Raw genomic sequence first — 13,389 nt, 5'->3', positions numbered from 1 at the left:
TTTTTCCATAAATCACTACCACTAGGCCTGTAACCTGACTTCAACGGATGCCAGGAAATCAAGATTCTAGTATATTTAGCTTCTGTAGGGAGGAATGAGCTGGGTCTCCCAAGACTCCTGAGGTGGGAAATTCACCAAAAATAGGAAAGGGGTTCAGACTTTATGCAACCTAACTGAAGGACAAATATTCATAACAATGTCCTTGACCCCCCAAAAAAATGGCTAGAAACCACTAGCGTGGAGGAAGCAGAGAGGACAGCTAGGGATAGGTAACCATCCTTATAAAGAACTATATAAAGAACATTCTTGAAGTGTTTAGCACTTGGAAGTGTTAGGCATTCATATGATGCCTTTTCCCTAACTCCACCACAGACTTGTTGCCTGTGTTTTGAGAAACAGGCTGTGTTAACACAGTAAGAAGCAGAGACATGGTGGCATGTCCCCGTAGTCTCAGCTACTCAGGAGGCTGAGGTGGGAGTAGCACTGGAGCCCAGGAGTTTGAGACCAGCCTGGGCAACACAGCAAGACCTTGTCTCTGAAGAAAACTAAAAATAATAAAAATAAGAAGCCTGTAATTCCAGCACTTTAGGAGGCCAAGGTGGGCAGATCACGAGGTCAAGAGATTGAGACCATCCTGGCCAACATGGTGAAACTCCGCCTCTACTAAAAATACAGAAAATTAGCTGGGTGTGGTGGTGTGCACCTGTAGTCCCAGCTACTTGGGAGGCTGAGGCAGGAAGACTGCTTGAACCTGGGAGGTGGAGGTTGCAGTGAGCCGAGATTGTGCCACTGCACTCCAGCCTGGTGACACGGTGAGACTCCGTCTCAAAAAAACAAAACAAAAAATAAGAAGAAGAAGAAAAAGCAGAGAGGTGAGTTCTTCCCTAGAGAGAAAGGCTTCCCAGGCTATTCTTCCCCACCTTGAGTTCTTATGATGTAGAGATCTAGAGGCAAGAAGGCCATGCAATAGGTTCAACTATCTTCGCTGAAAAACACTCCAGGACGCAATTCTTGGTAAAGAAAAGTGCTGTTTTTTATTTGTTCTTGAATGTATAGGTTCTTTTAAGATCAGTGATACTTCCCTTTAAAATATCCTCCCTCATGCCCCAACCGCTTTGGATCCAATAGCCACTCCTAACAAGGGCCTAGGAGGAACTCATCCTACATAGCCAAGAAAGGGGTGCAGCTTGAGGAATGGGCATATGGCTCAGGAAGCAGCACCAGCTGATAAGAACTTTCCCCAAAGCAACTCTGTTTGGCTTGTGAGTCTCCTTTCCCTGCCCTGGTCTGGACTCCCCCAGCTGTGTCCCACCCCCGGAATTCCCCTGTTCCTTATGTGACCTGATCTTGAAAGTTAAAATCATAATTAACATCTTTACAGCTGAAAAGCTGAGAGATCACTGTTCTCAGCCATTCTCCCACCACAACTTTATAGGGAGGAAACTGTATCCAAGGTCACACAATTCATAATGGAAAGAGCCAAAAATTATGGTGTTCAGACTCTCAAATCAGATATCTTTCTAATATATGCCTCCTTACTTCCAAGAAAGCAACCAATAGCTGCCTCCAACTCCAGAAACAACTGGAGCAAGCAGGTGGTGGTGATCAGCACAGGTGGGAAAGGCCCTGATATAAGGAGTCATGCTGACTCCAGCTGAGCCCCAGCAAGGGAGCAGCCACCACACTCCCTAGTCTCCCTCCATCTGAATGTTATCAGCAGCAGGCACCCACCCTGCCAGGTTCTCCCCCTGGTTAGCAGCACTGACATGCATGGAAACATGTCTTACCACAATCCCAGGCTCCTTCCCAACTGCAGCAGGCTCTAACTGGTGCAGGATCATGGTGAGGAGCTGCCCGCCAGCCTGGTAATCCAGTTTAGCCAGACTGAGGCCTGGATGCTGTAAAACCTAATCCACACCCTCGGGCTGACTTAGATGGGGTCTCTTAGCAAACATGGCTAAAACCTCTGTGTTGTCTGGGAGAGACAGAGGGAAGGACTCACAGATGCTGTCCTCCCAGCAGGAGCTCATAAACATGGTTGGCATGAGAACTGAGTTCAGGAAAAGGAAGGGACTCAGGAAATAGAGGAAGCAGGAGCAGCTGTGATTCTTCCTCCCTACCCAACTCCTGAAAAGAAGAGACCACAGACAGCCACAGACATTTCCCCCATCTAGGTTTCAAGGACAGCTCAGCCTGTGTGGGCTGAGAGGTAAGAGAGAATCCAGAGACTTGTTTTTTTGGATTCGCCGAGAATCCAGAGACTTTTGGTGTCATAAAAGCTAAGGGAGGAGGTTGTTTCACTGAGGGTTGGTGGGTGGTGTGAAATGCTGCGGAGAGGTCAAGACAGCTGAGCACTGAAAGGTATTCATTCTATTTGGCAACTGGGCAGTCACTGGTGACTTTTATGAAAAAGTATAGAGGGCTGAAGAACAGCTGAGGAAGAATCAGTTTAAAAAGGACCTTTTTAAAAGTAACTTGGTTAACAAGGAAAATGTGTAAGGGGTAACAGATTCTGAGAAATGCTGTTTTAATCTTGGGGACAACTTGTTTGCAGGCTGTGTGGAGGTAACCAGTGGAGACAGAGGCTGGAGACTCCAGGGAGTGGGAGCAGTGGACTAAGCGAGGGAGCAGTCTTGGAGGACATACAACAGGATTCAAGACATAGAGAACTAAATAGCAGCAAGAATGGAGGGGTTGGGGAGAGTTACAGACACAGATGAATGAGAGGGGAGAGAGGAGCAGCAGGCAGGGAAGCTCTTGCTTTAGGGGCTGTCTTCTGTGAAGTAGACAGTGAGCTCAGTCATTTGTGGAGGGCAAAGTTGGAGGCATGGGTGGGGAAAAAAGAGGGGTCACAACAAGTTAAAGAATTTCCAGTCAATACTGAGAGCTCAACTGAGGCTGCCAACTGTGAATTTGTCACGCTTAGCAGCCCAGGAGGTGGAAGCAGCAAATATGATGATGCCGAAAATGGAGAATGGCTGATAGTTTCAGCAAAATTGAAGGGGATACGCCTGGCGCAGTGGCTCATGCCTGTAATCCCAGCACTTTGGGAGGCCAAGGGAAGCAGATCGCTTGAGCCCAGGAGTGTTGATACCAGCTTGAGCAACATGGTGAAACTCCATCTCTACCTAAAGTAGAAAAATTAGCCAGGCATGGTGGCATGCACCTGTAGTCCCAGCTACTCAGGAGGCTGAGATGGGAGGATCACCTGAGCCCAGAAGGCAGAGGTTGCAATGAGCCGACATCATACCACTGCACTCCAGCCTGCGTGACAGAGTGAGACTCTCTCTAAAAAAAAAAAAAAAAAAAAAAGTTGAAGGGCATGAGAAAGTTCAGGATGCTGATAAAAACATCAGTGTGTGATAGGCTCTGGGTTCATGCTGGGGAGAAGAAGAAGTCTAGGAGAAAGCTAAAAGACAAGAAGAGGAGAGAGAGGGCTGAGGTCATGGAAATGGACTAAAGGAGCAGGGCAATTTTGGCAGTACTGAGGGAGGGAGAAGAAGCCCAGGAGGTGGCGATCCAGAAGGAGCAAAGGCTCAGTTCAGGAGTTCAGAAAGGAAGACTATAAGTGACTCCATGGAGTGAGAGAGGGAGCAGAACAGAGCCCAGAAACAAACAAGGAGGCGCCTCCATCTTAGCAGCCAGGCAAGGAGCTGTTGCTAGAAATGGGTACAGGGAGGGAGCCAGAGTCTGCTGGGGGGTGCATGGCAGGGACTGCCATGGAACAGAGCCTATGGAGGGTCTGGTTGCCACTCAGGTAGGGGTACTAGAGGCAGGCAAGGTGTATAGTTAGCAATTGCTAGAAGTCAGGCAGGGCTAACCTAACCATGTTCTGTGGAAGAGTGCTCTGCAAGTTCATCTTGAACCAATTTTTTTTTTTTTTTTTTTTTTGGAGATGGAGTCTTGTTCTGTTGCCCAGGCTGGAATGCAATGGCATGATCTCAGCTCACTGCAACCTCCACCTCCTGGATTCAAGCAATTCTCCTGCCTCAGCCTCCCAAGTAGCTGGGACTACAGGCACGTGCCATCACACCTGGCTGATATTTGTATTTTTAGTAGAGATGGGGTTTCACTATGTTGGCCAAGCTGGTCTTGAACTCCTGTCCTTAGGTGATCCACCCACCTCAGCCTCCCAAAGTGCTGGGATTACAGGTGTGAGCCACCGCGCCCAGCCAAAAAATAAAATAAAATTTAAAAATCCTGAACCAATTTTTAACTAAAATCCCCTTTGCATCAACTGAAGCCACTTTACTGTCTTATTTCTCAGCACACCCAAGAAGTCAATTTTTCCTCTAGGACTGCAAGCTGTCCCATAAGAATCTAGAACTCACCGTATTTCCACTGCATGATGTTGTCAAGAACAAAAGGACTTGGCTGACTTCAAAACTGGGCCATTATGGGAATAAGTCAAAAGCAGGATCAGCCCAAATGTTAATGAAGAGCCTTTGCAGGCAGTCACTTGGTTAGCAGGATTTTTTTTTTTTTTTTAATTTCTAAGTCATGTTCTGGTTTTTGCATGCAAAAACAACAAAACCATGACTCAAAACACTGGTGGCTAGGTCTAAAGGAAAAGCCAGTGAGAGGCAGATGTCTAAAGGGAGCCTCTCAGCATGCAGGCTCTCTATGATGAGAAGGGAGCATGTGTCTCTCCAGCACATTACTAAGACCCCCCTGGCCCAGCAAGCTGATCCTTGAGCCCAGAGGCCACACCCAAGCTGGGAGCCTCACTGATATAAGGAAAGCCAAGCTTTTAACAGGTATTTCTGCTTTAAATTTGTGGTCTCCAGTTGCTCCTGAGGAAGGATCAGGTCTGAGCCTGTCACAACACTCACCAGCTGCCCAACACCAAGTACAACAAAGCTCACAGGGATGGTGGGAATGTGGGCTGCACAAAGGAAAGATGACCTAGAGCAGGAATTAGTGACACGAGAACAGAGGGTACTTTGCCAAGCCAACTGAACAGAGAAGAAGATTCAAAAATTGAAAGGGAAATGACCAGACCCCAAACCAGAAAGTCATGTGAGTCTCAAAGGGCAGAAGCCTAAGTCCAAAGATTGCCAGACTAGTAAAGCATTGAAGACTCAGTTATCCCAAACTAGAAAACGGGATCATGGAAGCCCATCTGCTTAGGAGAACATGGCATGTGCTGCTGAAAGAATGGCAAGCCAAGGGGCATGGTTTGCTTTAAAGTGAAGATGATCTCTCAGGTTGGGTAGAGAAGGAAATGAGCACTACCATCAACTCACAAAGAGAGAAGAAATGTTTTCTAATTAAAAAAAAAACTGCTCATTAGCAAAGGCCCTACAAACAAGAACATCCTTGAACTTCATCTCTTAGCAAAAAGAAAGCCATGACCTCAGACTCCCCTGAAATTGGCCATGCAATGACAGGACCAGGGAGAGCTGTTCAGTCCTGGCCACTGACGTGTCAGGTTCATAGCTCCCCCAACAATATGAGCAATGGGATCCTCCTCAACCAAGCCCTTGCTTGGGAGGTAGCCTGACCTCCAGTATCCTCACAAACACCCTGCGAGGGCCATGCAGATCCATTCAGGATGCAGCCTCGAGCTCCTGTTCCCATGGCTTCCAGAATGCTTCTCTCTGCATTCTAGGAGAACTAAGGCTCTGAGGTTGCTTCACGGTCACCAAAGGACACTGGCTTTTTGCCTCTTGATTTTTCCCCCTGTCCACCTTAGACAAACTTCCCCCAGGAATTTCTAGATCTGGCCCCTGTTGGTCCCTGAGGACTTCTCTAACCTCCAACAAAAAGGGCTGCCAGAAAAGTGTTGGCTTTTTTGGGGCTGTAGACAGCCTGGAGGCGGACTAGTCAGAAGACTCACTTCTGATATTTGGCTCATGAACTTGGAAAGGTGGAGAACTAGAATCTTTAAGCAGGAGGAGAGGCCCAGAGGAGTGAGCTGGTTGTGGGTTACTCTCTCCACCCACGGAACTCTGGACCTGAAGCAGACAGCAGCTGTCTCACAGTATTCACAAGCAGAACTCAAGATCCAGACCTCTGAATGAGGATGATGAAGGGTATGGCCACTGACAAGCACCAACAGTCACTTCTAGGAAGGCAGGTTCTCACCCTAAAGAAGTGTGATTAGCCCAGAGTAAGTAGCACAGAGGGCAGGCTCTGAAGTGGACATCTTTCTAAGTCTGTAAGTGAAATCCGAACCAGAAGATGTAAGTGGTCTCTGCACAGCCACCCAGCTGAATCAAGAATGTCACACCATCCACAGCATTTTCACAGCAGCCACTTATGTCAACATCAGGAAAGTGACTATGCAAAACAAATACCCTGAAAACCGTTAGAACCCAAATAGGCACAAATTGAGACCTATGGCCTCTAGAAGCCTCCACTAGTCTGCACATGGCAGGTGCCTCTATCCAGACAGGACAAGCAAAGGCAAACAGTGACAGTCTTTGGCTGTGCTGGGCCAGGGATCACAGTCCTGCCATATGTCTAAACCTCTCTCCCTTCTTTTACCCACTTCTGAGCCCAGGAGGAGTTCAGATGTATACATGGCTCCTGAGCCCTGGACACTAAAAGGTTAGACAGGTCTGCTTTCCTAGGCAGAAAAAAATTCACCAAGGAAAGTAGGTCCTCCCAAGCCTAACCAGGTGTGGTCTTGTCAAGTGGAGCCTATACATCTGATTACTCTGGTAATAATAAATACCTTCCTCTTTCCTGTTTATTACTGAAATCTTCTCTGTAGTGGATGTACTACAGCTCCCAAATAAATGCTGTAGATGCAAATGGCAAAGAAGAGCACTACACAGTTCAACGAGACTCATCTACCATCCACACTCTGAAGAGGATAAGCTGCAAGATGGGGAGGAATGGTCGACAGTATGGGACAACAGCTGCCAGAGTGCCCAGTCTCCTTTTGGCTCTCACACCTGAGAGATGCTGTTGGCCAGGCGAAATGACATTCTTTTTGCTCTTTCATTCTCCTGAAAGAAAAATACATATTTGGCATTAAAATAGCCAAATGTAGGATTTATTAACATGAAAAGGCTATGTCAACATTGCAGTTCTGCAGAGTCAACGTATTTTATGCTACCCTACGAATGCAGCAGTAAAACTTACTGAAGCCACTAAACATTGTATGCTAAGTACAGTAAACAACTGGGGATGGCTGGTCAGACCCTGGCACACAGTAGGCAGGCAAAATATTTCAGTGGAATTAAACAGCCCTGAATGGACATTTCTGGTCTACACAGGTGGGACCAGCCCAAAGATCAGAGGAGCTCTCTCTGCTGCAAGCAATACCTCTCCTTCCTTATCTACACCAAGGGGCTAAGAAAGATCCCTTCCTTTCTCTCTCAAACCCAAATAGAAACCAGGCACTAAGACCAGGTAATTCCCTTCTTAGGGGCATCACAATCACAGTGTAGTGTAACCAGCACCAAACTGGGAATCAGGACAACTGGTTTCTCAGCCCAGGTCTGCTGCTAAATGCTGGGTTACCCTGGGCAGGGACAGGTACCTTTCTGAATTTCAAGTCTCATGAATAACTGGCATTGATGAGCCCTGTACTGCCCTGCCTTCCCTGGGGGCTAAGGGGCTGGAAGTGAGGGTTCATTGTCACCACTATCTTTTTGCGCCACTCGAACAGCTTCACCTTAGGTTGCTGCTTGGGTGCCCCTCTGCTTGCCTGATCACCGCCCACCTGCTGCCGGCTGGCAGTAACTCTTTACCATATGTCGTCGCCGCCTCTTGGGTTGGATGCCCTCCTGCATGTAGGGAGGCCACGGGAAGCCCTGGGGAGTGGAACATCCACTCTCACTAGACACCTCCTCGGAGTCTGAGTCCTCCTGCCTTGGCTGGGCAAACCGTTTCTCCGGGTAGATCTCCTTCAACCAGCCCTCAAAGAACACTTCCAGGCAGCGGCCAGCCTCTGCAACCTCGGAGTCAGGCTGATGGGGGAGGAGAGCAGTGATGGTCTAGCCCGTTTTTACCAGTCCATCTCTTTCAGGTCCCTCAACAGCTACACAGAGCACAAAGCCTGGCGGGGTGTCCTGAGGTGTCTGGAACTTGACATTTTTCTCCTAGGACTCAGGAAAACTATTTTGGTAGCAGCTCTTATAGCAGAAGTGACCCCAACAGGTATCCACAGATGGCCACTCATTAGTACCTCCCCTTTTTCCTGAGTCCATGCTGAGGCCTGAGTGTGGGAGAGAGCTTTTAAACACTCACCACAGCAGGCCCCCAGAATCTGCTCCCCAGTCCTCATGGCAGCCCAGACCAAACCTAACCTCCCAACCCTACCCACCCATGACAGTCCTGGGGTTGCAGGGAAATAGGAGAGAGGGAAAACAGGCAAGACATACATAATTGAACTTAGCACAGTTCCAGAACATGAGGCGCACATCTGATACCACCTCCTCTGGGGTGGTATAGTGAGCCGGGTCCTTCTTTTGCAGCTTCCTCCGGATGATTGACAGGTCCATGGGCCTCTTGATAATCTGGTAATAATGCCGGGCCTTGGGGGAGGAGACATGAGGAGAAGGAGGCAAAGGGAGTGAGAGAAGAAATGGAGGTGTGGATAAGAAAGAAGAAGAAATGGAAAATGAGTTGAAATACAAGTGAAAGAATAGGAGGAGGAATGATGAGGAGCAGCAGGAAGAAAAGGATGGAGAAAGAAGACAAAGAGCAAGGGAAAAGGAGGAATGTGTCACCTGTCAAGTAGGATCTGATACAGTAGCAGTTGTGGTGGGGGAGGCTGGAATGGCAATGGCCCTACGGTCCCCTGGACTATCCACAAGTTAATATTGTCACTACTCCCAGTGGCCATGCTCTGAGCCCAACTTGGGAACCATCATGCTGCCCCATGGCCTGGGCCCTCTGAGCAGAAAAGACAGTAGCAGGCAGAAACAGCATGGCCTTCCTTACCAGGGGGCTGACAGGTTCATGGAAGGGCAGGCTGAGGTTATTGCAGCACAAGGACAGTACCAGCTTCTCACACTTCTGCAAAATCAGAATTGGCAACAGAGTCATTTTGTTCTGGTCTCACCTCAGTCTGAACTAAAGATGTTGACCCTGATAACTCCCTGGCTCTGTCCCATAGGATGCCAGCTGCCATACTAAGGTGAAATTCAGGTTCCCAAGCCAGAGGAAAACTGCTAGGAGAAGGAAAATTACCCAAACACCCCTGGGCCAAGTTGTCAGGCATAGCACAAAGAAAGGTATCCAGAAAAGCCCCTCATCCCCTCTGAAAGGCCTCAGACCCTGTAGGCAGAAGGGGGCTGCCAAAGGCAGGGAACCTTGTTTCCAAAGACTCCTCCCTACCTTCTGGTCATACATGCTTAGGCCAGGAGATGCCCGCATTCCAGGCTGGTTATAGCGGGCATTCTCACAGTCGTACTCCATCTCGGGCTGGGTCAGGCTGCGGCACAAGGTACACACCCATTCTCCCCTGCAGGGGCAGGTGAGGCCATGTTAGGCCTCAGCACATTGCCCAGAGCACCCTTCCCTCTCCCTCTGCCCTATGGCAGGCATAAGAAACTGAGTCCCTGGCCTTGCCATGTAAGAAATGGCTTTCTAGCCACAGGCTTGGAAGAAATTCAATAACTCAGAATTTTGTGACTCTAGAAAAACAGGGGTTAGGGGAGGCTGGGGTAGTAGTATAGGCACAAATCCACATGCAAGAAGAAGGTGAGAAAAGAGGTAGAAATGAAGTCAACCAAATGTCAAGCATCCACTTGTCTGTGTGCAGAAGATACCCAGGCCCATTAACTCACAGACCTGCAATTCAAGCAGGTCCAGAAGAGGGGAGTAAGCCCATCCTGGGAGCTCTGTGGGCCTGGCCTGGAATAATCATCCCTGAAAGGCAACCCTACTAGCCAGGTGATGGTCCTGGACTGGCATGACTCACCCTGGGAAGCTGAGCAAGGCTGGCACATGGCAGGAGAGGTGGAACACTTTGGGGCAGCGGTCACAGCACAGTAACTCTCCACCATTGAGGCAAACAGCACAGAAGTCCTCATTCTCTATTGGGGCTGGGGGGCCCTTCTTGGCTCCTGGGGTTCGAGGAATGAGTCTGTGTTCTTCAGGAGATGTGCCCTCCACTTCTGGTGGCCGCTGCCCAGCCAGAGAAGTGACAGTGACCTTTCTTCCCTCCAGACCTGGGGCCTGGGTGGTCTCAGACAGTCTGTCCTGGCTGACCTTGGGGAAGAAGTAAGTCTGGGCAGCCAGAGCACAGAACCAACAAGCTCTTGAGGGAGGGGAGGGAGAGACTGGCAGGCCCTGCGTGCCTACATGAGAGCAACTTATTCCAGGACCCCAAGCCAGCAAGCCCCATGAATGCCAGGACACCTCCCTCCTAATATGCATCTCACAGGCCCCTTGCAGCAGGGGACAACATCTGGCCAAGCTGCAGCCCCAACAGAGACTCAGGAAATGTCCCAGAGTCAGAATTTGGGCAGTAGCAAAAAGAATAAGCGCTTAGGCTGGGCCAGGGTTTAAGGCCAAGGCAAAGCAAAGTGGTACCTTAATGGACATGCTGGAGGACTCAGTGCCACACTCGATGATCAGTAGGAAGCTCCCATCCTGATCATTCTTCTGTGGCTTCAGTTTGAACACAGGCATCTCTCCTGAGGAGGCAGCACAGATCTTGAGTCGCTCCAGTCGCACATAGGGAATCTTATGCTCGCTATTGAAGGCTCTGCAGTAAGACAGACACCCCGGGGTCTTGGTTGGATCCTCCTCGGGTCCCAACCTCTAAGTCAGAAACATCCATGATCCCTGTGATGATTAATATTGAGTGTCAACTTGATTGGATTGAAGGATACAAAGTATTGATCCTGGGTGTGTCTGTGATGGCATTGGCAAAGGAGATTAACATTTGAGTCAGTGGGCTGGGAAAAGCAGACCCATCCTTAATTGGGTGGGAACCATCTAATCAGCTGCCAGCAAATATAAAGCAGGCAGGAAAACATGAAAAGGAGAGACTGGCCTAGCCTCCTGGCTATATCTTTCTCCTGTGCTAGACGCGTCCTGCCCTTGAACATCAGACTCCAAGTTCTTCAGTTTTGAGACTCAGACTGGGTCTCCTTGCTCCTCAAGCTTGCAGACAACCTATTGTGGGACCCTGTGATCATGTAAATTAATACTTAATAAACTTCCATATATATATATATGTGTGTGTGTGTATATATATAATATGGAAGTATATACACACACACACACACACACACACACATATATATATCCTACTAGTTTTGTGCCTCTAGAGAACCCTGACTAATACAATCCCCAGCTGAATTGCTACTCCAGATCCTCTTGGATCTGGACTCTGAATGTGGACTCTACAGGTCCACATTCTGCCCTCCTGGCCCAGCTCTGCATGGCCAGGCCCTGTCAGCCACCCTATGGTGTAGTCCTGGTCAAAGACAGGAGCTCCCTGAAGTGCAAGGGCTGCACCCAGAGTGCATGCCTCGTGGTGCAGGAGCCAGGACATCCTCCCACAACCATCCCAGACATCCGCTTGAAGGTTGAGGGGTTGAAGAAGGCAGTTGCAGACAAATTTCTTCCACTTGTAGTTAATTCATCAAGGGTGCTTCATCCCTGTGCCAACAACATCTCAGGAAGTGAAGTCATGGGTGGGAGGGAGGCTGTTACCTGATGCTCTGGTTCTCTTTTGCATCCAGCTCTAGGGCTCCTTGTTCAAAATTCTCACACTCTAAGGCAAAAGACAAACAAATACCTGTGACACACATTTGTGGCAACAAACCCCGTCAGGCATACCTTCCACTTATATCTGCTATTCATACCTTTGGCCACACACCTGTCATACAGTAGTTACCTACACTATAGTCATTCATAGTGGTGACATGTCTGCCATGGATCTCCTTCTTGAGAGAAGGAAGCCCACCTTCTTTTAAGAAGATGAACACAAGTAACACTCAGAGGCTGCCTATGGGTGAGTGTTGGGTCAGGCACTGATGGGCCAGTTTCTCACCTTCAAGATGAGCTCAGAAATCACTTGTTCTCAGTACACCAGTGTTGCCTCCTCTGAGGAGTCTTTTTGTCCAGCCTCTGCCCTGTCAGCCAAGTGCTGGGATTCCAGCAATGCTTGAGAATCCAGCTCACACTCCATGGAAAAGAGGCTCCCAGGGAGTTCTCCTCTGAGTATGCAGTCTATGGAGATGGGCAGGAGGCAGTGGTGGGACAAAAGGATGAAACTAGCATCCAACCAGCACCAGGCACGGTCCTAGGCACTGTACATGGGCAAGCAGGGTCTAAAAAGTTTAACTGCATAAAATGCAGAGTTACATTATTGTGTGTAATAAGAACCAATAATTTTTCAGTTGGCCTTTCAGTCAGTGTGGAAAAAAAAAGGAGAAAAATGATTTCTTTCGTTTTCATTTATTACACATATAGGAAACAGACTAATCATTACAAATTAAACACGCATCATACATTGAACGAAAAAAGTCCCAAATGATCATCAGGGAGTCGCTTCCTGACTTCCCAACTAGCCCTCACCTTCCACAGAAGAACAAACTTAGCCTAGCCTGGTTGGAGAAGGGGCATGGGAAGCTGAGAAGCAAATCAGAACTAATCTCCAATGGTCCAAATTCCCTTCACTATGAGGCACAACACAAATCCACATTACTGTCAGGTACCAGGAAAATCCTTACTACTCAGAGGAAGTTATCAAATGATTTCACTATATTTATTGGTCCCAGTAGCCTATGAAGTAGGTGTGATTGGCCCCATTTAGAGAGAAAGAAATCAGTTGAGGGAGGTTAGGTATCTTACCCGGGATCACAGGGAGAGAGAACTGGTTTACTAACTTCCATCTATCGGACTCCAAAGTCAGACATGCTCTTTTCCCTATAACATTTTGTCAAGGCTAGCCCTCCTGGGCTGAGTTCTGTTTCCCCCTAGGTATATTGCAGACCCCCAGGACTCTTTGCATGGGGAGTGTTACAAAAAGAGTAAGTCCTGGCCATGCCTAGATCAGCCATGGCCACAGTGAGGGAAGCAGAACAGGTGTCACTAAGACAGATCCGGAGGAGAGAAGTAAATTCAGCCTCAGAGAGGTGCACTGCTTCCCCAGCTTAGAGCTTGTCTGCTGGCCTCTCTCACCTAGAAGTGCTGAGTCCATCTGCTCAAGTCTGTGGCCAACACGAAGGGCAGGCTGCTTGAGTCTCACCTTTTGGGTTCTGGTACTGCTGCAGAGCTGTAGATGTGACCACTGGCGCCAGTGGAGGCTTCTTCACAGAGAGGTTAATTGGCTCCTCCAGTTCTGAGGGGATGGCCAAGTCCCTGGGAGCATCCAGACCAGGGACTATGGGACCTTGTCCCAGTGAGTCAGTGAAGCGAGTGGAATCCTCACTTTCCATCTTTCAAAAGTGAGATGTCAACAAGAATCAAAGA

The 13,389-nt window shown here is 48.6% G+C and overlaps 1 protein-coding gene across 12 annotated transcripts in view; it reads right to left on the bottom strand.

The window, feature by feature from the left end:
- Nucleotides 1–1,008: 1,008 nt before the first annotated feature.
- The window catches only part of TRIM66 (tripartite motif containing 66), a 70,367-nt gene continuing 57,986 nt past the window's right edge, over nucleotides 1,009–13,389 (bottom strand). For 9 of the 12 annotated variants that reach the window (XM_054438419.2, XM_063671954.1, XM_054438417.2 and 6 more), the window contains 9 exons: nucleotides 13,166–13,355; nucleotides 11,626–11,686; nucleotides 10,495–10,669; nucleotides 9,881–10,170; nucleotides 9,295–9,421; nucleotides 8,899–8,973; nucleotides 8,337–8,489; nucleotides 7,704–7,922; nucleotides 1,009–6,956 (listed from right to left, as the gene is read on the bottom strand). In XM_054438419.2, coding sequence (XP_054294394.2) covers nucleotides 6,897–6,956; nucleotides 7,704–7,922; nucleotides 8,337–8,489; nucleotides 8,899–8,973; nucleotides 9,295–9,421; nucleotides 9,881–10,170; nucleotides 10,495–10,669; nucleotides 11,626–11,686; nucleotides 13,166–13,355 — 1,350 coding nt within the window. In that variant the 3' untranslated portion in view covers nucleotides 1,009–6,896. The remainder of the gene's footprint in view (nucleotides 6,957–7,703; nucleotides 7,923–8,336; nucleotides 8,490–8,898; nucleotides 8,974–9,294; nucleotides 9,422–9,880; nucleotides 10,171–10,494; nucleotides 10,670–11,625; nucleotides 11,687–13,165; nucleotides 13,356–13,389) is intronic. The other 3 variants (XM_054438426.2, XM_054438425.2, XM_054438420.2) reach the window with 2 other exon arrangements.

This window comes from Pongo pygmaeus, chromosome 9, assembly GCF_028885625.2.
Source record: "Pongo pygmaeus isolate AG05252 chromosome 9, NHGRI_mPonPyg2-v2.0_pri, whole genome shotgun sequence".
NCBI lineage: Eukaryota > Metazoa > Chordata > Mammalia > Primates > Hominidae > Pongo > Pongo pygmaeus.
The sequence above is the reverse complement of the archived record's forward strand: the minus strand, read 5'-3'. Positions and strand labels throughout refer to the sequence as shown.